The sequence below is a fragment of the Nelusetta ayraudi genome, unplaced genomic scaffold, assembly GCF_046127955.1.
Source record: "Nelusetta ayraudi isolate G7.1 ecotype Tasmania unplaced genomic scaffold, CSIRO-AGI_Nayr_v1 ptg000168l, whole genome shotgun sequence".
Taxonomy (NCBI): domain Eukaryota; kingdom Metazoa; phylum Chordata; class Actinopteri; order Tetraodontiformes; family Monacanthidae; genus Nelusetta; species Nelusetta ayraudi.
The window spans coordinates 3,338,766-3,361,278 of NW_027466218.1; the positions used below are offsets into that span (position 1 = coordinate 3,338,766).

The 22,513-nt window shown below is 48.9% G+C and overlaps 1 protein-coding gene across 8 annotated transcripts in view; it reads left to right on the forward strand.

The window, feature by feature from the left end:
* Positions 1–12,172, forward strand: part of magi1b (membrane associated guanylate kinase, WW and PDZ domain containing 1b) — a 113,761-nt gene extending 101,589 nt beyond the window's left edge. For 7 of the 8 annotated variants that reach the window (XM_076014137.1, XM_076014139.1, XM_076014138.1 and 4 more), the window contains 5 exons: positions 3,457–3,550; positions 3,826–3,913; positions 4,594–4,737; positions 5,837–5,975; positions 10,065–12,172. In XM_076014137.1, the coding sequence (XP_075870252.1) occupies positions 3,457–3,550; positions 3,826–3,913; positions 4,594–4,737; positions 5,837–5,975; positions 10,065–11,383 (1,784 nt within the window). In that variant the 3' untranslated portion in view covers positions 11,384–12,172. Of the gene's footprint in view, positions 1–3,456; positions 3,551–3,825; positions 3,914–4,593; positions 4,738–5,836; positions 5,976–8,272; positions 8,353–10,064 lie in introns of all 8 variants that reach the window. The other variant, XM_076014145.1, reaches the window with a different exon arrangement.
* The last annotated feature ends 10,341 nt before the right edge of the window (positions 12,173–22,513 follow it).

Here is a 22,513-nt window from a genome sequence, read left to right on the forward strand (position 1 = left end):
GGAGGAGGAGTCAGTGTAGGTACAAAATCTGTCTGGCTACGAGATCTGTCCGGGGTCCTTATGGTAACTCTATTAGGACAAACTACATCGCGGTCAGATAGATAGATAGATAGATAGATGGATATAATATGATTATATATAGATAGATTATAATTGATATGTATAACATGATTATATCTATCTATATATAATCATCATATTTATCTGTCCATCTGTTCCAGTTTATGTAGTAGATGTAGTAGATAGACATAATTTGATTATATCTATCTATTATATCTATCTGTAATAATCATATTGTTATATCTATCTATCGTTGAAACTCATGTCTGGCTTGTTGTGGTTAATGGTGTTTTTTTTTTGTTTTTTTTAAAACCGTTTGATCAGCCGAGGAGGTGAAGTGGGTGTGACTTTGAGTGGAAGTCGTTAGAGGAAGGCAGCGCTGTGCAACTGAGCTTCCCCACTGCCTGGTGCTGACGGCTCGGCCCGGCATGCTTCACAAATACGCTTTAATTAGGTGTGTGTGTGTGCGTGTGTGTGTGTGTGTGGGATGGAAACACTCGCCGCCAACCTGCGAGGCTGCCAGAAATTGGAGCGATTTGTCGGCCGCTCGTTGCTTTCCGGCTCACTTTGTATGGATTATTTTGTTCTTTTTTTCCTCGCTCCTGTTCCGGGACGGCGCTTGATGAGAACAGTGAGCCAGAATTGCTCTGCCAAGGAGACGCAGGGTGCAGGAGCGACGGCCGCTGATGGTGTCTGAGGAAAAATAAGTGCATGTGTGTCATCAGAAAGTTGTGACGCGGATGTAAGAGGGCGATTTTTTTTGTTTTGTTTTGTTTCTTTTGAGTGGCTGATTCGCAGAGAATCGACCTTGGTGCTGTTGTTTTTTCCTGCTGCAGCTCGTTATTCAGCAGCAGCACGTGAGACATTTGTCAGCTGTTTGTCAGGGAGGCTTCTTGTTGAATCAGATGTGTTAAAAATTATGTGAAGGGTTTGGGGGTTTTTTTTGGATCCGTTCTTCATTTCTGTCTGAGCTGTGTTTTGCACAGCTGCCTCTTTATTCTAATCTCAAGGTTGAATCTGTCCACTGGCTCCTGTTTGGCAATTTAATTAACATTAACATTAACATTAACATTCACTCATTTTTTCTTTTGTCACTGAGCTCCCCTGGTTCCAAATGCGTGGAAGGTCGAGTGAACACATCAGGGTTGTTAGCAAAAGGCTGCAAACATCGGGCTAGATATAATTTGCTGGCTTTTTTGTTTTTGTTTTTTTTTTTAAGTTAGTTTTGTTTTTTTTCCCCACTGGAGTCTGGTATCAAGTGCAAAATAAAAATCTGCAAAATAAAAATTAAAATGGGAGAATAATCCATGTTGAAGATTGCAAGGTTGCAGACGCCAGAAGATGGCAGCAACTCGGTAAAGTTCCTTTTTGTGTCTTTGCGTGATGGATTTTTTTAAAGTGTGAAAGGAAGAACGAGGGAGTTGCTGAATAGAGGGTGAGAAAAAAAGACTGAAATGAATTGACTAATATGAAGGCAGAACGCATTTGGTGTGGGAGATAAACGGATGGAGGCAGCAGCATGTCGGCGGTGGAGGCTGCAAACGAGCAGATGGATTCGTAACAAAAAAATAAATAAACGGAAAACGTGGGTTTGGGGGGATTTTCAGAATCTGAGCAACAGGAAGGGGTGGGGGGGGGGGGGGGGGATACGTGAAACTGCAACCACTTCGGTGCCAACAGCATCGATTCCTTTCACCGTTCCACACACGTTCCGGCCCGGATGGGCAGGGAAGTTTCTGCTCGCAGTAATCCCCGCCCCTCCCACGCCGGCGCCGGATTGGACGGCTGTGTGGCTGGTGAGCGGCGGGCAATTGAAGAGTTAAGCCGCGGAGGCTTCAGAGGGGCCGGGAGGAGTGGAGGAGGGGAGGGCTGGTGGACGTGGGGAAGATGAATAGATGAGAGGGGAAGTGACCGTGAGTGGAATGGAGAGTGGGGGGAGGAGGGGGGAGGAGGGCATCAAAGCTTCCCTGAAAAAAATAGCCAAGAAAAGTGTTGACATTGTGAAGAAGACGAAGAAGAAAGGTTCCTTTATGCAGCAAGAGTGGCGTCATGATGATGATGATGGTGATGGTGATGATGATGAGGCAGGTTTTCTCATCTTAAGGAAGCGCAGCAGTGATTCTAAAGGCCGACTCTCCATCCAGCTGGCGGAGAGGTATTGTTGTAGCACTCCAGACTGCTCTCTGTCTCCAGACCACTTCTTAAGGGCCTCTGCCTCGTCTCGGACTCTGAAGCGTTTTCACTCGGTCTTGTCTCGGTCTCGGTCTCAGACTGGGCGGACTCAAGACCGGTCAAGACTCAGCCAACACTGCAATGACACGATAATACCAGAAAAAAAATCCAGCTGCTGCCGTTTAGCGCTATGTTTGTGACGCCCAGAGAGACACCCTCCTATTTTATGAAGCAAAGTTGTTTTTGCATTTTTTTTCAAAATGGTTCAAAATAGTTGGCAAAGCAGTGAAATGTTAAAGAAAATTATTGAAAGATACCTTGATAATGTCTTGGTTTCGGTCGGTGCGGTCTTGACTACAACACTGTGAGGTGAGGTGGGGTGGGGAGGAGATGAAGCTCTGCAGATGAAGCTCTTCGCTGGAGAGGAGAAACGAGACAAAAGAAGCGACGGTGCTGCGTGTTCCTGCGGGGGTGTTCTGCCGGGGCTCCCAGCGGGGGGCGCTAATGATGTTATCTGACAGCTGCTGAGTCCACACCGCTCCTCACTGCCAGACGTATCAAATATGGATTTAATGACACGGCCGGCAGAGCACCGGGGGGCGCTGCGCCACACTGGGGGTGGGTTTTTTTTTTGTTGTTTTTTTTCAGTTTGGTAAAAGCACATGACGTGAGTGTCGGGAGATGATACCCTGCCACTGTACGTCTGTTTGCAAAGGTGTGAACAAAAGAAAAGATGCCGAAAGGTTATTATTTTCATCCTCTGCGGACAGTTTGAGTGTCTGGAGGCGTGTCGGAACGGTCATTTGGCTGCAGGTCCTGTGTGGTTTCTGCCACTGGGTGGCGCTGTAACGTTTTTTGCCGTGCAAAGCCTTTCCTGCTGTCAGGTAGATGTTTTTGGTGCCAACCTGTTGAATTCAGATCCTCAGACCTTCAGGTTCTGTATTCATCTGTCGGAGGTTTGGAATTTGAAGAGAAGCTGCGTGCGAGAGCCCTCTTCTATCACTGCCTTATTCCTTATTTCTTGTGGCCCTGCAGCCATTAGAATCACTTTCAGCAGGACCAGGAGGCGGCGGTGGATTTTAAGAATTCATACAATTTTGTTGTTGGTTTTTTTTTGCCACCACAGGAGGCCACATGCAGATTTATCACTTTATCTCTCAGTCGCCTGATTATCGGCTGCAGTTTTCACCAACGCTCGTTTCGTTCTCGCCTCTTTTCCTGCAGAGTCGTCGAACGCGTCTTTGTTGACCAACGCGGAGAAGATCGCCACCATCACTACCACCCACACGCCTCAGCAGCAGGCGGCTCCCGAGGCCAGGTGAGGAGCAGTAGGAGGAGAAGGAAGAGGAGGACGTAGATAGAGGAGGAGGATTGGGGAAGAGGAGAAGGTGGAGGAGGGGGAGGATGCAGATGAGAGGGTGGAGGTGGAGAACGAGGATGAGGAGGGAGGTGGTGGATAGGGGGGCTGAAGAGAAGGTAGAGGAGGAAGATGAGGAGGAGGAGCCGCAGCAGTAGCGGCGCCACCACCTGGTCTTTACACCCCCCGGCTCCAGCATCAGTCAATCTTCTCTCTCTTCTCCGTCTGTCTTCCAGGACCAACACCAAACCAAAACAGGAGTCGTTTGAATTCAAGGCCCCGCAGGCTCCGCCCCCTCAGCCGCCCACGCTGGTCTCCCCGCAGGTAACCAGGACACCCCACCTCCTCCACACAGCCCCCCCCACAGCTCCGCTGCGCTCATCTGTCGCTTGACCACATTTGTCTCCAGCTGCTTTGTCGTCATCACACACACACACACACACACACACACACACACACACACACACAGCTTTTCATCCTCACTACCTCCGTACGTCAGCCCGCCCACCCGTCACTTCTCCAAGGGCAAACCCAGTGCATCTCTGTTTATTTACCCCCCCACCCCACCCCACCTCCTCCCCCGCCTGCATTAAAGAAAAGCAGGACGCGCCTTCAGCGCAGCCCCTCGCTCTGCCGCTGCCGCTGAAGGAATGCGGCGGTGCGGAGATGAGCGGCGGCGATAGCATCGATCCCCCCGGCAGAGGAGAGCGGGAGGACGTGAAGACAACAGCTGCTGCAGCTGCAGCTGCTGCCGTCTCTCCTCTCCTCTCCATGTCCTCTCGCTCCGTCCGGCCCCCGGAGGAGCTCAGCGCATCAATAATTCACCATCAACACACATGCATCTCATTTTCACACTAACCCTGAAACATTCAATGGCAAACTCTTGCTCACACGTGTGTGTGTGTGTGTGTGTGTGTGTGTGTGTGTGTGTGTGTGTGTGTGTGTGTGTGTGTGTGTGTGTGTGTGTGTGTGTGTGTGTGTGTGTGTGTGTGTGTGTGTGCCAGGATGCTGAGTTCTACTCTGTGGACCTGGAGCGAGACAGCAAAGGCTTCGGCTTCAGCCTGCGGGGAGGCCGAGAGTACAACATGGACCTGTACGTGCTGCGGCTGGCCGAGGACGGAGCCGCTGTCCGCAACGGCAAGATGAGGGTACGCAAAAAACCACACTTCTTCTTTATCTCCCCCCTGCACGAGTGCCATTGTCCTCTCAGGATCGTTTCAGAAAAAAAAAAGTTTTCACTGGTTCGCATTACCCCTAGAATTGATGTAAATATTGGCCACGTCCACAAAGTTGAGGGCGGTACTAAAACTTTTTTCGAGGATCGTTGAGCGGCCGCCTCTTGATTCTCCCTCCTCCCGACGACCTAAAGAGGAGGCTGACCGATTATCGAGATCCACCCAGATTTTTTAGACCGATTTTAAAATGTGTGGAGTTTGTCAAGACGGATGAGCTGCAGGTGAAATCTGAGCGACCGTGTGACATACACTGACGTGTCGTGTCCACGGCTGCCGTCAGAACACAGCGAAGTTGAAGTTTAACCTTTTCTTTTAATTAGCTGCAAAGCCCAGAAACGCATTGAATATCCATCATTAATTGGTTCTCCTTGATTGTTTTTTTCCCCCCTTAGCCGTATACGGCTATACGAGCCTGCGTGTGTGTGTGTGTGTGTGCGTGTGTGTGTGTGTGTGTGTGTGTGCGTGTGTGTGTGTGTGTGTGTGTGTGTGTGTTTGCGCACCTTGTTAGCAGAGACTTTGGCGGCGCTGAGGAATTCCCTGGGCGGCAGCGCCGGAGAAGGAGGGAGTGCGGAGGTGTGAAGCTGACACTCCTCCTCCCTCCTCTCGGCTCCTCGCTCCTCCTCCCCTCCACCCTCCGCTTCCACTTCCTACTCTTCTTCCTTTGTCTCCTCTTCCTCCCCCCTTCCATCTCCACCGTCTGCTCCTTCTCTTCATCCTCTTCCCCTCTTCCTCCCCCTCCTTCACCTCTTCTGCCTTCTGCTCCCTCTTCCTCATCATCTTTTTTCCTCCTCCTCTTCATTCTTCCCCTTATTCTCTTTTTGTCCATCTCTTCGACCTTTTCATTCTACATCCTCCTCCACCCCCCCCTCCTCTTCTTCCTTGTTTTTGTTCGTCTTCATTCTACCCCTTTTCTACTCTTCATCCACCTCCTCTTCCTTTTCATCCCCCTCGTCTGCCTTCTTAATATCCTCCGTTCTCACCCTTCTTCCTCCCTCCCCGGCCTCCTCTGCAGGTGGGAGACGAGATCCTGGAGATCAACGGCGAGAGCACCAAGGGCATGAAGCACGCGCGCGCCATCGAGCTCATCAAGAGCGGCGGGCGCCGCGCCCACCTGGTGCTGAAGCGCGGCGACGGCTCGGTGCCAGAATATGGTGGGTCAATCTACGAAAACATTCCCTTCTCACCCATCTTCACGCCGTGAGTCGGGGGACGCCTGGCGGACGGCGGCGGGTCAGAACGAACTGTGCGACCCCTGCCAGCACGGCCCTGCCCACCCAGGCCGGGGGGCGGGGTTTGTTTGGTCATGTGGGTTTTTTTTTTTTTGTTTTGCTTTTTTTCTTGTCCTTCCTTTCTCTGTGGTGGAGGTGGCCGCTGTGAATCTTTGGGTGAGGGTTTGCACTCAGCTTCCATGTCATTCCGCCGTCACTCTTCACCTTCTGGCCACTGAACAAAAAGCACTGCGCTCTTTCAGCGGCACGGTGGCGGCTCTGTCTCGGCGCTCCCATCCATCCAAAACTGGTGTGACTGAAAGTGTCGAGTGGACTGTCAACGGTCTTAGCGTTTTAGCCGGTAAAAACTCATCCTTCGCCTCCCGTCATTTTAAAAAGAAAGAAAAAAGAATGGGAATCTTTCGCTCTCTCGCTCTCTCTCTCTCGGCTGCGGCGAAGACGCGACACCACGACGTATTTATGATATTTATTGAAGGTGAATGTAAGCTACTGAACTCTCGTAAGCTTTTGAAGTGAGAACTGTTCTGAGAATAAAAGGCAGTCTTTCGGGGTTTTTTTTTGTTTGTTTTTTTTTTTGCCATTTCGAGGACAAAATCTCACTTTACTGCTCTCGACGCGACTCACTCGTTCCTGGGTTGTGTTACACTGTCAGGCCTTGTCCACACGTAGCGGGCTCGGCTCCTAAACAGCCTTTTCCGCGCAGTCCGCACACTAATATCTACATCTACAAATAAGTCCTAAAGCTTTTCCACTGCTAAAATCCACTACTTTTCACTGCTAGTTTTTGGGTCCCTTTTGTTGGGGGCCAATCGCTCATACGACTTCATGTGCCGCAGCTGCGACGCCAGTTTGACCTTTTTCCCCCACGACTGTGCCGAGTCGGACGGCGTCGTCTCGCATTTTATCCGTTTTATATCCCAGCGTCACGTTTTTATCGCTGCCGTTCAGCATTTCCCCAGGAACCGCTCGACCCGGACCAGATTCCATCTTAATCGGTTTGCCAGGACAAACGACACAAAACAAAACAAAAATAGGTGTTTTCAAAAAGAAGCGCATACGTGTGGACAAGCCCCTTTTTTCTGTCATGTCATTGAAAAGCTGTGAGGAGACCGACTCCCCCCCCCCACCCCCCCACCTCCCACCCATCTCCATCTGACCAGTGCAGAGTCGCTTCGGTTCAAAAGACGTTTTTGTACAGTGAAAAAAAAAAGCATAGAGACGAGTATTTTTGTTCCGTGTACAGAGCCATGAATCAAAGCCACATATTAATGGATAAAAGTCTATTGCTGCATGAACTTGTCAAAAGTGTAAATTTGGATTTTTTTTTTTTTCTTTTACTGTCTATTTTCCATAATATTTATGGAATGTTTGTTTTGTTTTTTGTTTTTTTTTAATCGTATTGACCAGTTCTGATCGATAGTCACGAGTCATCATTAAATGTTTTGCTTGTTTTGTTTTTGTTTGTTTTTTTACTTTTTCGGCGTGCTGATGCTTTTTCTTTTTTTTGCCCGTCTCTGAAAAGCTCATCAATGTAATTTCCTTTGCGCACGGAACCGACATCGTGTGAACTTGTATAATTTTTTAAGGTCATTGTTTGTACTCTTTAGTTGGCACAAGATTTGTCAGTCTTACCAGTTTTATTTTCTTCTTCTTTCTCTTTTGGTTCTTCCGTCAGCGATGTAAAAACTGCTTCATGTGGGTGTGCAAGTCTCACTGTCTCCACTCTTTTTTTTTTCTTTTTTTTTTTCTTGGTGGTGGTGGTGGTGGTGGTGGGGGGGGTGTTTTCTGCTGCTTATGTCTTCACATGTTTAGGTGTGGTGTGAGTGCGCGTGTGTGTGTGTGTGTGTGTGTGTGTGTGTGTGTGTGTGTGTGTGTGTGTGTGTGTGTGTGTGTGTGTGTGTGTGTGTGTGTGTGTGTGTGTGCGCGCGCTCGGTGCCAGGACTTTTCTCTGTAACTGGTGTTTCCACTGAAGGGTTTTCGAACGACTTCCTGGTCTGTTTCCTCTGATTGATTCAGTGACAAAATAAACACATTTTTTTCATTGAAAAAAAAAATCTGCACAATAATTCTCCTTTTTTTTTCTCTCTCTCTCTCTCTCTCTCTCTCTCTCCTGAGGTGAACTGAGCTAAAGCCTGTGCTTCTTCTCTCCTTTCCTGTGTGTGTTCTGTATCTTCCCTCCTCATCCGCTCTGTCGCGCTGGGCTTTTTGTCGTCCTTCAGGGATGGTGGCTCCCCATCTCACTGCATGTTTGAGAAATGACAAGACGGGGGAGGCCCCGCCCCCCCAAAGTCAGACCACGGTTTGTAACTGTCGTCCTCTGTTGTCTGGCTCCTCCTCCTTCTGTCCATCTCGATCTCTGTGTGGTGGCCGAGGGTCCTGCTGCTCCACTTCATGCACACAAATCCATTCACCCGCTCCAAAGAAAAAAAAAAAATCCATTGCCAGCGCCGCCGCCGCCGATGTTGCCGGATACTTGATTTCTCCTCCAGATGCATTTAAACTTTTTGCCATGGCAACAACTGACGCGTGGAGGTCCCGTGTAAGTGCAACGCGAGATTCGCATGTGTGCAGAAAAGTCAAATACTGAAATTTACGCCAGATGTAGCACACGGGTGTTTAAGATACAGCCGCATGTCTGCTGGTAAATAGATTTTTTTTTAAAAATGATTTTAAAGGCCCAGTGTGTAACATTAAAATACCACCTGTTGGCATGAAATGGAATGGAATATGTTTCATGTGGATAAAGTCCACACGTTTCATTCACCAATATGAAAAATTTCTATCTACATAAAGAATAGTTCCACTTGTAAGGAGGCAGCCGTGTGGCCACCGTGTGGCTACAGCAGCCAGAACGCAGGGGTTTTTTTAGTATTAGCTTGAATAACAAAATGCTTTCTTTCCATTTACTGCTGCTTAATATTGCACACTGGACATTTAACTCGCCAAATGTTGACATTTTTCATGTTACTTTTTATTTAGTTTTTTCTATAAAAGAAATTCTGACTTTGACACTGAGCTAATGGTTAAGTGCTGCGCCTTCCAGTCTCTTTCCTGAAATGATTGTAAGACATGGTTTTCCAGACCAGCTGCTGTGCCACCAGTCGCATACTTCCATTGCTAGCCAGTCTCATTACTTACTGTGTCCTCTTCCTCTTTAAAAGTTTTTATAGCAGGAAAATACTTTAAGATGATAACACTGGCCAAAAGTCCTCCTTACATTTAATCAATCAAATATGTTGCCGTAGCTTGGAGCTACATTAGCTACTGATGGTAGCTTGCATGCTAGTTTCATCGTTCCACTTGCGTTGCATCGCAGTTGATTGGGGTGGCCAAGCATCCATAAATGGACCGTAAACACTTGCGCTTTCTTTTCCATCTAAAGGTCTTCTGTAATGAACTCTTAGCACTGAAGTATGTGATTTGTGGCACACCTCAACTTTTTCTCCACACAAACGCCAAAGTTTTGAAGTGGCTGGATGAGAAGTTCTTTTCTGAGGCCATCTGGGTGGAAATTCCTTGAAACTTTGAGACCAAAAAAAGTTGGTCAATTGGCTCCTTGCCATCTGCGCTGGAAAGTCAAACGCAGCTGTTAGATAAGATCGTATCTCAGGTCTTCGATTGGCTGAAGAGTCCAGGCATCATGACCGTGCATGACAGACGAGCATGGCTAATCAGTCGCGCAGCCTCATCAACATGCAGCACGCTGTGGCCCTCACTTGGATTCGGCTTCAGTCAAGGTGAGCAGGGTAGTCGCGGGGATCAGGTTTGTCGACGGTAATGTGTGTCACCGCTTTGAGTCGCCATTGGCTGCTGCTGCTGCTGCTGCTGCTGTGCCATCAAACGACGAGCCATCTTTTGCTGGCATTGACATCAGGATTCCATCCAACAGTGTTGTGTCTTCAGTCAGTCAGAAGCTTCTGCAGGGTCCTGATGCATGTTTGATCCCCCACCCACTCTGTCTGTCTGTCTTTTCCGTCCGTCTGTCCGTGTGTGTGTCCCACTGCGTTGCAGACGGCAGCAACAACAACAACAGCGGCGACGCCGGCGCAGCCCGCCCAGCCTCAGGGCTACAAAACGCTGCGCAAGTGAACGGCGCGCCGTCCGAGTCGAGCTACCCACCAGAACCCAACCAACCATCCCGCAGCAAGAAGGAGTCCAACCGCCGCCACGCCGCCGGCAAGTCGCACCATTCCAAACACCGCCACCGCTCGCCCAACAAGAGAACCAGCGCGGGGAAGCAGAAGGGGAAAACAAACGTGGCGAAGCTCTTCAAGAAGAAGGATGAGAAAGCGAGCGACAACCGCCACCACCACCACCACCACCACTCCTCCAGCAAACCTCACCGCAGCCGCCACCGTTCGCCCGACAAGAAGACCGGCCGCTCCCGCAGCGCCGACAACACCCTGGACAGCCGCCAGGCCGGGCGCCGCCACGGCCGCTCCCCTTACAGGAGCCCCGGTCGCCAGCGCCAGCGCTCGCCATACCGCTCGCCGCACCGCCAACGCTCCCCCCACCGCTCCCGCCACCACCACTCGCCCACCAGGCGCCACGCCCACTCCTCGGACCCCGACCGCCGGCACCGCTCGCCAGAACGCCGCGGCAACGAGAAGCCTGCCGGCAGCGAGGCCGTGTCAAAGGGGCCGAGCAGGACTCCGGAACCGGGCCTGCCACTGGAGGACACCGTCCTGCGCGAGGCTCCCGCCTTGGACCGGCTCAACCGGGAGGCCGCCCTGCCGCCCTCGCTGCTGCGCCGGGACGAGCGTCTGCAAGCGGAGGACAGCCTGCTGCTGAGAGCCTCCTCCATGGAGAGGGCCTACCGGGGGGACAACAGCCTGCTGAGGGACCTGGCGTCCCGCAACCAGAGGGACCCGTACTGGGACACCACTCTGCCAAGGGCGCGCACACCCGAGTCCGACTCGGCCTACAAGCGCTACAGCTCGCTGCTGAGGGGCCGGTCCCCGGTGAGGGCGGAGAGGGAGACCCGCGGTTACGCCAGCCGAGGCGGCTCCCCCGAGCCGCTCAACCGGACCCGCAGCCTGGGGCGGGACTTCTCGCCGGTCAGGAGCTTGAGGAGAGACGACTCGGAGGACGAGGAAGACGACGACAACTTTGTGGCGGCCAAGGTGAGGGAGTACTACAGCACCCTGAAGAGCAGCCGGTCGTCCAAGCCGAGCATCCCCGAGCCCAGGAACACCTACAGGGACGAGGAGCCCAGGAACGACTACAGGGAGGAGCCCAGGAACACCTACAGGGACGAGGAGCCCAGGAACGACTACAGGGAGGAGCCTAAGAAGTCTTACCGGGACAACCCCAAAGATCTGAGCATCTGATTGGACAGCTGGCGGACCAATCGCAGCCACAACCACCTCAACACCTCAAGTACTCGCGACCATCGACCACTGGGTTCTACAGAAGTGCAGCCAGTTGTGAACAAAACATACACACATTATATAGCAACATAATGATTTTTTTTTAACTTCTTTATTTTCCTTTGGTCTCTTTTTTTTAATCTTATTAAACTGTTGGTTTGTCTCTTTGTTTTGTTTTGTTGTTTTTTTTTTTGTTATGCATTCTACATTTGCAGTGACTTCGGACATTTCCAGAAAATGTAAAACCATTTAAAAAAAAAAAAACTAACTAATGATGTGCCTAACAGTGTCACTAACGATTGATTTGATACGTGTCGGCCATTTTGTGCTGCGCTGTCGAATGACATGTATGTACTTTTTTTCCACAAGGACCCACCCCCTCCCTCCCAATCCTACCCCACCCCACCCCACCACACACACACACACACACACACACACTGATGCTGTGCATGTCTTTACCAGTTTTAATGTCTCTCTCTCTTTCACCCTCTCTCTTTATTTTCTCTCTCTCTCTCTCTCTCTCTCTCTCTCTCTCTCTCTCTCTCTCTCGCTCTGCCTAGTGCCACTGTTTTTTAGACATTTGACCAGACTATAGCACAAGCCTGCATTTGTTTGTATATTTTTGACAATTTGCAGTATGTGTACATTCAGAGGTGATCATTTTAAATGAATTAAGGGAAAAATTAAAAAGTTAAAACTATGATGACAACAACGGTGATGATGTTAAAATAAAATAATATATTCAACAAATGAAGGAGGCGAGTTGTTGCTTTGCCGGCCGTTCAGTTCACCTCACCAGTTGTCGCCACTTCTTTTGCTCGCTCAACTCAGAAGCACACGGCTATGGAAGTTAACCCTTTGTGATGTCACGGATGGCACTGATACCTACCTTATTTTCTGACAACGTGCCAGGTTTTGGCTCCGCCCTCTGGGCCCTCCTTGTTTTTGTCCCCTTCCAAACATCTGGCTGGCCGGACAAAGCTTCAGTTCAACCAGGAGGTTAAAACCCAGCATGGTTGCTGTTGTTTTTGCAGGAAGCTGTAAACAGAGGGCTAAATCGGCTGTTTTTAGCTCATTCCACACACACTGTGGCATTCACATACACGTTGCTGACAGGCTAGCGTTAGCTGCTGGCTTCTAACGTGCATTCAAACCTCGCCCGTAGCGTCCACATCTTCCTCCTTCAAGGATCCGATTGGTCAAGAGCCATTTGTAAACGATGACACGGTTTCGTATATATTTTTTGCGTGAGCACTATTTGGCCAAAGAGAGCGAAGAGGCAGGTCGTTATATAAAGTCGTTCAACACCGTGTGTGTAGAGTCTTTGAAGAGAGTGTAAAAACCTTCCATTTTTTTTTCTTTTTTCCTGCCTCAACAACATCAAAGCCTGGATTTTAAAGGTGACAGAAAAATATATTTTCTCCTCCTCCTCCTGATGTTTCCCCTGACTGGTGGTTGTTTTTTTTTACACATAACCCAAACACACTCTTTCCTTCATGGATGTGTGAAGGAAACCTGGGCAGTTTAACAACAGTTTTAATCTGTCTGACTGGTATAAAAAGAATTAAACACATTTGCCAATTATTGATTTTCAACGCTGTGTGTTTGCTCTCTGATGCAGAGTTCAGCTGAGTGGTTTCTCTCTTTTTGATCCGGCAGAATTTCGACATTCCTGCACTTTCCGCCTCACATGCAGAGGCGCCGACGTATTAGCATATGTTCAAAAGTGCACGTTGACGATCAGCCCCGAGGACACGACGATCTGCAGCGGTTCACCAGAGGAGGCGGGAGGCTGCTGCTGCTCAGCGCTGAGCTAAACCCTGTTTCATGTCAGATTTAACACCTTCTAATGTCTTAGCTGGAAGAGTCAGGCATGTAGCCAGTTATGAGCCTGTGTGGCCAATCACGTTTGAGCAACGTCTATCCATCATCATCTTCTATAACCGCTTCCTCCTTCACTCGAGGTTGTGGGGGTCTGCTGGAGCCCATCCCAGCTGCCAAAGGCAGGGTGACAAGCTGGACAAGTCACCAGTTCATTGCAGGGCTGTTTGAGCAACATACAGAAAAAATGTATTGCATCAGTAGAAGACTTAATGTTAATATATAGTATCAGGATTTCAGCAATTAACGGTGCTGTGCACTGCAGAGGGAAAACTGCTATCCTTAATATTCTACAGTGAAAAGTATTTCATATATATGAAAATATATATATATATATATATATGTATATATATATATATATATATATATATATATATATATATATATATATATATATATATATATATATACTGATCTAAGACTGAGCTCTGCTGATCAAACATGTTGCGCCGGCTGTTTTTGGCTGTTATTGTCTATGTTGTCATGCAACATGTTGCCATGTCTTTCTCCTCCAGCTTTGCACGAGCCCACCCAGAGTGCACTGGTTTGTGGCCACGAGTAGCTGCTCGGCCCCCTGCGTTGTTACAATTAGGGAGTGATTGAAGAGTACACACACACACACACACACACACACACACACAGGTGGGGAAGAGGGATTTCCTGCAGAATCTCCTCTCCCCCACTGATGGGGTGGGCGGTGCTTAAATAATGGATGTCATCCCCATCCCCCGGCGGTGAAATGCTTTAAATCTCTTTATCAGCTCCCTCCCTCCTCCCCCACTCTCCCTGCCCTATCATGTTTTATCGCCTGTGCGAAACCAGAAATGATTAACAACCACACTGGGTGACGATTCATCACGTCAGAGCCGGAGCTGGAGGAGGAGGAGGAGGAGGAGGAGAAGGGTGTGTGTGTGTGTAATGGAATGTCCAATAACAACGGAGCCTCAGTCCGGCTGGGCTCCAGGTGCGCTCTGACCTTGGAGAACCTGCTTCGCCTCCCTGTTGCCATGGAAACGCCGATGTGTGCGGGGGGACGACGTGTTAATGAGGCTTTTTGTTGGGCAAAGTGACTGAAAACAGCGGCAGGGTTTATTTTATGGGGTAAGGGGGGCGGGGGGGAGAGAGCTGGAGCTGGAGCTGGAGCTGGAGAAAGGTTGCAAGTTTCCACGCGACTTTTCTCCCCGGGAGCTCGGCGACCTACAGCACGAGAGCCCGCGTGGCTGTGTTACCGCCGGCTGATTGTGTCTCGTGCTCGGCTGTGCGTGCAGCAGGCAGGTGTGATGGAAGGATGTCCCACAGTCACCCATCCTCCTTCTCTTCTTTGTCCCTGTAAATTTACAGCAGCAACATTCAAAGGACTTGACTGGTGTGCATCTAGGCTACATTTTATTGAAAAAGAAAAAAAGGGGGGGGGGGGGATGCTGCATGTAGCAGAGGCATTTTTCAACAACAGAAATAGGCATCATTTTAGACACGAATTCTTCAATCTAAATGTCACAGGAAGGTCCAAGATTGTTTTCTTGGCAACGTCTTGCACTCCAGCATCCTCACTCACACTGACTGTAACAATTTTGATCACCAATTTATTCTGTCTAAAACAGAAGGGATAGACGTCCCAAGCAAAGCAGAAAAATACAAGAAGTTCTCTTGTCAATCTTTAACAAGGTTTAAGGAGGGTTTTTTTCTGCAGGAAATTATCATCATGTAACGCTTGAAATTTAGCTGGTCAAATACGCCCCCCCCCCCTTTTTTTCCTCCCTTTCTTCCGCTTTGTATTTAAAATGATTTCTTTTTTAACGGTGACTCATCCTGCTACACTCTGCAAGTGGCCTTGGAGGGAAGCGATGAAATAGTTATACTCTCATAAGAAATGCATGCAGAGACGTCGACTGTGCCTGTTGCACTGCTGAATGATTCATACCCGGCTCGCTGTGCGGCCGCCCGGTCACGCCGAGTCCAGCAGGGGGTGGATACCTGGTGTCAGCGGCGGCCTCTCATCTACACACACCTCCCACAACCTCCACCAGAACTTCACTTTTACTGTTCCCTGCTGCCACTGAGGAAACCAAATTGTTCATGATTTTCTCTTTCGTATTGTTTTAATCATCAGGGTCCACATCAGGAAGTCTGCTATGATCCTGGCGACACTCCAGTGTGTGGCGGGAATTACGAGGAGGCTTCAGTGTGTTTTTTTATGGGCACAATAACGCCTCTGTTTGTAAGTTTGCAGGTCCAACCTTGTAATATTGCCCCTACAGCCGCCATATTATTATCATGCTAATAATTTTAAAACTCACCATGACCATAAACCAGAACAGTAGCATTGTTGCTAATGTGCGCTGAGTCCCTGTTGTCGGAACTGCAGCTTCTCCTCTCCGTCCTGACGCCATGTCAATTAAACATGGCATGCTAACCATAGCATATAGTGCTAAAAAATAGGAGCCCAGATGGGAATACAAAGCAATCACAAGCTGAAAACTTTGTCACTTGACATTGTCCATAAAACACTGACAGGTGGTCCACTAACCCTGCTGAGGACATGCAGGGAGACGGTTTGTTTCGGTGGACATGCAGGGCAAAACTACAAATGACCCCTTTTAAACGTCCAGGTGTGTTTGTTAGGCAACTTCAACATGTAAAAGTTGAATTAGAAAAGTCAAGAGGACCTAAAGTGTGTTTGGTTGGTGATTGGTTGCCCCATTCTTTCTCTCGCTCCTCTTCGTGATCCTGCTGTTTCTGTAGAACTACTGCACGAACCGAGGTGCAGAAATAAGAACGTAGATGTGTTTTGTCATCTGAAGCTTCGTCCTCTTCCTCCAGCCCGCCAGCACGCGTGAGTCTGTGTCGTCAAGATGTCGAGCGAGATGATCCGTGGTGACTTCGGCTCAGACAAACACGCTTCAAAGCTCCGTCTTGTTTTTAGCTTTGACAACATCAGGTAAAATATTGATGGACTGCAGGCGTCTCAAAGGGAACAAGGAGGGAGTGGAGAACTGGAGATTCGGACATTTATACCTCCCGGCCAGTAGGTGTCACTCTTACCGTGCCCTCACTCTTCTCTCTCCTGGTTTCCAGGTTGACACACCTGACCTCATACTGTCAGTTTTCCAACAGCTGCAACAGCTGCATGTAAATTCTTGACATACTTCTAGATATTACTCAATATATCTGCTAATGAGCCAGTGAAGGAATCTGATACGTCTACGTGATTCTTATCAGTTTGTCAGACAACAAATGTAAACATGTTGCAGCCAGTCAAGTTTTTCCATACTCATTTTCACCACATTTCAACGCATTGTTTAGAGAAAATGGGATTTTTTTTTTTTTTATCCTGTCAGATGCCGAACCACAAAGCAAACCTGGTGAGAAATATGATGTCCGCTTAATTAACCAGTGATTATTTACTATTGATCAATTTTATGAATTTACCGAAAATGTTGCAAGATAGAAAACAGAAGAGACGCAAATATTTCTTTGCAGGCTTGCAGCTGCTCCTGATCTGAACAGCAACAGCAGTTTCTCCTTCTCAGCCACCCAAGGCTTCAAGCTCTCTCAGTCTCCCACAGTGACACCTTGTGGCCACTTCGCCACATGGCGCCTTCCCTCCGCCCCGTAGAGCGTCGACGCCTCGGCGTGTTGAAGCTGCGAGGACAGGGTCGACGAGATGTGAGGAGACAAACTACCTCCTCCTGCAGCTATGACACACACACACACACACACACACACACACACACACACAATCTTTGTCGGCACCATAAAGAAGTGAGTTTGCGAACACATTTAGCAAGCGGGGCCAAGGCTCCTGTCAGGCAGGGATGTATCAATATGCCGCCATAGCTCAGCGTGCGTGCGTGTGTGTGTGTGTGTGTGTGTGTGTGTGTGTGTGTGTGTGTGTGTGCGTGCGTGTAGGTGTGTGTGTCACAGCCAAGGTCAGAGGTGGACGACGGTGTGACGCTTCTTTGTTTGCACTATTGATTGAGAGCTGATGTCATTCTTTAACACTGCGGCTCAGGGTCAGCCACATTATGGATGTGTGTGTGTAGGAGGGGGAGGGGGGGGGGCATTTGTACTCTGAAACTGTTCAAGAGCCTCACGAGACAAGATTGGAATGGAAAGATTTGAAAAAGAGTCAGAGCTCATACAGCTGGATAAGATGAAAACAAACCAAACAACATCTTCTGCCTTTTAAGACTCAATAGTCTTGTGTCCATTTTCATTGTTTTTCATCCCAGCGTCCAGTTGAGCTTCCTCATGTGACTAATTATACAAAATATATATACATATATATAAATCAGGCCTTGAATTTTAGTCTGCATCACAGCATAGAAATAGTGCTTTTGAAAATGACCAATGTCAAAAGATTTTGGTTCTAAAGACAAAAAAAAAAACCCCACTGGCCAGAAACAGGAAACACTCCTCTTTGTTCTTCCTGTTTTCGTGGATAGAGTTTTAAACATTTCCCAGCAAACACATCAGTCACCCTTTATTGTCACAGCACCTCCCGCTGCGCACTAATCATCCACCGTTTTAACGCAACACGGCACTCGTGCCGAGAAAACAACAATGGATGGAGCGTTCAAGTTCAAGCAAAGAGGAAAGAAGAAAGATGAATTGAATGGACGCATGGCCCATGTGACTGAATTTGGCGGTACACATCAGGGTCGCGTCTGCGTCCATTTCCTCCAAGAAAAAATGTTCAATTCAGGTTCACGACCATTTGCAGGCTTTGCTTTGAATGTGTTCAGATACATTTACAGCATATTTAGCCTTCAATTTGGAGCTTCCTTCTACATGTTTGTCTCACTATAACTGAAGATGTGGAGAGGAGGATTAAGCCGATGATCAAGTCAAACCTGGCAACCCTTCCCAGAAAAATCAGTTTCATTCAAAAGTCCCAAATTTTCTCATATTTTGTCATCTTAACGTTCCAACCTCCACAATTATTCATGAAAATGACTTTCCTGTGTCCAAAAACCCACAGAAACACAAACATTTAGCCCTCTGTTTGCATTCCCTCCTGCTAAGCGACTTGTTTTTTTTTACTTCCTGCTAAAACTGATGTTTTGTTGGACGTCTAAGCTTTTGGAGGACAAAAAGAAGGCGGTCCCACGGGGCACACCTAAAACTACACAACTGGCTGGGAGGATTTCTTTGCCCTTTGTGGCATCACAAATGGTCAATTTTCAGCACTAGAAAGGCTTCACAGACTGGATGGAGACACAGATTCTGAGAACATTTAAAGTTTTACAATAGTTTTAATCAAATGGGTCCTTCAAAGAGAAAAACCCACCAACCCTGTGATCCAGTTTATTGTGCATCTTGAGACGCACTGAATCATCAGCTGCCAGCAGTTTAGTCAAGACTGAGACTGTAGGATGACTGAGTGAGTGATGGAAAGAGCAGTAAAGACTCACACACACATGTGCTGGGAGGGGTCATGTGTGGGCCTGGTCCATGTTTACTGCACGTAGGGGGACACTGGGTCACGTCTCTGACCAACTCAACACTGACACACTCACAAACAAGCACATCGCTGCCTTTCAAGTGCAGCCGCTGCCTGACCGCCGCCGCTCAATATTTTTTTCTTGGCTTTTGCCAGGCCTTTAAAGCATCGCAACATCAAAGTGCCAATTTATATCTGTCGGCCCGGCCGGATCACAGAGCAGCTGGACGGAGTCATCGGCGGCAATATGCTGAGTCGACACCACATAAGTGTTTGCCCGTGACTCTTCTCCTCGTAAAGACATTGTTGGAACTGGAACTCGTCCGTATTGAGTTGCTGAGAGTTTTTGTGTGTGTGTTTTTTTGTTTTTTTGTTAACCCTCCTGGTGCAGACACGTGAAACCGACCCTTGACGTCATCCCTTTTACGCAGGCTGAGTTGCTTCTGCAGACTTGCAGCTGGTTTCCACCTCGACAACGTCGGTGACGCAGGAGGATCAGAGCAGGAAGAGAAGCAGCGTCTGGAATAAAGGTCCTCGGCAGCGCCAGAGGATTTTATTTTTATTTTCCTTATAAGACTTTTGACCTTTGCTGAGTTTCTGGACCTTTCTGAAGCCACAGAAGATCCTCCCGGTTTGAGTGACGTGGAGAAACATCCTGCTTGTGGTTGTTGTCAGCCAGCGACCCGCAGTCCAAACACACAACCTGACAAAGGTTCAGTCATGCGGGAAGCATTTGCCCGCACAAAATCCTCAGGCTTTAAAGTGACACTGCAAAGTTCATCTTCTTCTCTTTTGTTGCAAACATCTTCATTCACGGAGAAGAATGAAGAATGAAGAAGACGACGTTGGAGGAGGAGACAAAAGGAGGAGGGGGAACTTGATCAAGGGGTTCCCACATTTCTTCAGGCAGGCAACAGCCGTTTTGTAGTCCTGTAAGCAGGCCAGCAGGGGGCGCTGTGTTAGGCCAAAGTCAATAATCTATGAATGCCCAAGAAATGAGAAATGTCGATCATTTACTGTTTTTCATTGCTCAGCTTTCCAAAAAAAAAAAAAAAACGTGTATGAAAACATCCACATAGTTTAGCCCCGTGTGATGTCACAGAGGGCTGCAATAACTTTACTAGGATACTGACAACAGGTGTTGGCTCCGTCCCTCCTTGGCCGCCTTGTTTTCGTCCTCTTCCAGGCATGCAGGAGGTCCAAAAAAGCATTAGCGATAGCAGGAAGCTAACACCCAGCATATATTTGCAGAAGGTTGTAAACAGAGGGCTAATCTGAAGTCTTTTTAGGAAAAATATTCATGCGGGCCGCCCCATTGGAGTAAGGGATGTACCACAGTGAGCCAGGAATCGGTGAGTAGGTTCTTAACGTTGAACTTCTATATTGTTTTGGCTGATAAGCAGAAACTCACAAACTCTCTCATTTATATCCACTGAAATTTTAATTCTGTGGTTTTCCCTTAAGGTCTGACTTGTGGTAAAAGGTGACGTGTGCAAAGAGTTTTGCCCGCAAACCGAGATCGACCTGGACCTGTCAGCCGGGAAATACAAAAAGTCCAGGTACAAAGACAGGAAGTGGAGAAGTGTTTCCTGCTTCTGTCCTCCCGATTCTGGCCGTCAAAATCCTTTGAATCATCGATTAAACATTGTCCAATGATGGAAGTTAAGAGGTGACAACGACCACCTGAGGATGAGGGCGTGTGTGTGAGGCACACTAGTGGCTGCCTGTGTGTATGTGTGTGTGGGGCGTGTGTGTGTGTGTGTGTGTGTGTCGGTTCCTTCCATGAATTCTTCGCCGACCCCTGCTGCATCCTCTGCCCGTAATTGTGAGTAAAGTGAGACTCGCCGTGCGGCACGTGGGACACTGGCCACGCCCACCGCCCACTGGTCACGCCCTGCTCGGGACAATGCAGGAGGGAAGGGGAAGGGAGGCGAGGGGACGGGAGGGGAGGGGGTGTGGTCCTACCTGGATCAGCCAGACCGGCTCGGTCGGAAAGGGGGCGTACGAGGAACCAGGACGTGATCGGCCTCATGCATCCTGGGAGGATCCGCAGAAACGAGAAGTGGGTCACAGTCGAGTAAGAAGAAATTTATGACATGTTGACGATAAAAATAGAGCCGCTCTTAACGGCATGTCGGGGGGGGGGGGACAACTGTACCGCACATTCTTTGCGTGAGTGCGGTTCTTGAGTCGGAGAAGATGAACAACGAGAAAACCACACAATAATACAAAGAGACGGAGCAGCAGCAGCAGCAGCCGCAGCAGCAGAGGTCAAGCTGCACCACTGGGGGGCTCAGTTCTGTGGGAAAGCACCACTGAGCATGCTCAGTGACCTCTGCTGACTGGTGGGGGATTTCACCAGCAGGGTAGGATCCTGGGGAGGAGAGGACGGCTGCTGCTGCTGCGGTCATCCCTTTTTCTCTCAGTGTCTCAGAACGTCTCGTCTCCCGTTTCCCAACTCCCGCCCGCCCGTACAGCATGTTCAAGATGCAGCGCTGTGCGCGCTGGCGCGGCCTGTAAATACTGTGTCACTTCCCGGATTGGGAGCGAACTGCTGGGGCTTCTTCAAGTGCCCTCCGTGCTTCCCCGCTCTGCACCTGCCCGACCGTATTCCCCCCCCCCCCCCCACCGCTTACGCAACGGGCCTGCGAAGGCTCTCCGTCACTGGGCCGGCGTGACGCGGGCCGGTTGCAGAAGCTCTCAGCGAGGGTCTGCTTCTCGTACCGGCCGCCCAGTCTGGCAGCAGCGCAGCGCCGCCGTGACGTCGCTGGATGTTCCGGAGCGAAAGTCGTGACGTGACCGTTGTTCTGCGTCTTAAAGGACCCGCGGGACACGCATCAGTCTGACCTTCGGTTTATTTGCTTATCTTTCGAGCAGCTCCTTGGATTTCATTGTGAGAGAAAACCTCCACAGAGCTCTGGAAAGCAGCGTTATTAGCCCTCTGTTTGCAGCCTGCTGCTGAATCTGGTGCTTTGTTGAAACTTGCACTTGTTTGGAAGGAGACAACAAAGACAACAGTCAGCAGTCCCAGAGGGCTAACCTGCGGGAGGTATCAGCGCTTATTGTGACATCACAAAGGGATGGATTGAGGTCTCGGTCTTACTGAGGTTTTTTTTACATACAAGCGTTCATATTTCTTGACCTCAACAAAGAATATTAATAAATAAATAAATGTATTTATTTTATTTATTATTTACAACAGCAAAAGCACTTCCTCTAGTACTATTATTAATACTACTACTACTGTGACAGTTAACAGCTGAGGCCCCTCCCTTATATTAAATATTATGCTGTTGCCTTTCAACAGTCGCACACATTCTTGTCTCTTTGTGTCGCGGACTTGCTGACCCTGTGCCCCCCCCCGGCCACTCGCCCACCGACTGACCTCTGTCCCACGTTGATGATGTCACAGACGCAGGTCAGCGGGGGTTATCACCACTGGCTGTCAGAGCTGCTCCGGTCTTGAGTTTTCCAGCGCTCCCACCAGACCGACAGCGGTCAAGTAAGCCCCCACATGCTAACTCAGCACTCCAACCTCCCCCTCCCCTGTCCACCCCCAACCCCAGCACTTCACTACACACACACACACACACACACATAGAAACTCTGTATCTCTGGACTTAACCTCAGATGTTTATGTTTGTGTTGAGTCTGGAGGCGGTTTCCCCTCTTTACGCTTGACCTTTGACCCTTGTGTTGTCTCCCTTTGAGGAGTCAACCCGTTAAAATGAGTTTTGTTTCGAGCTAATGATGGCTGACGCAGCGCA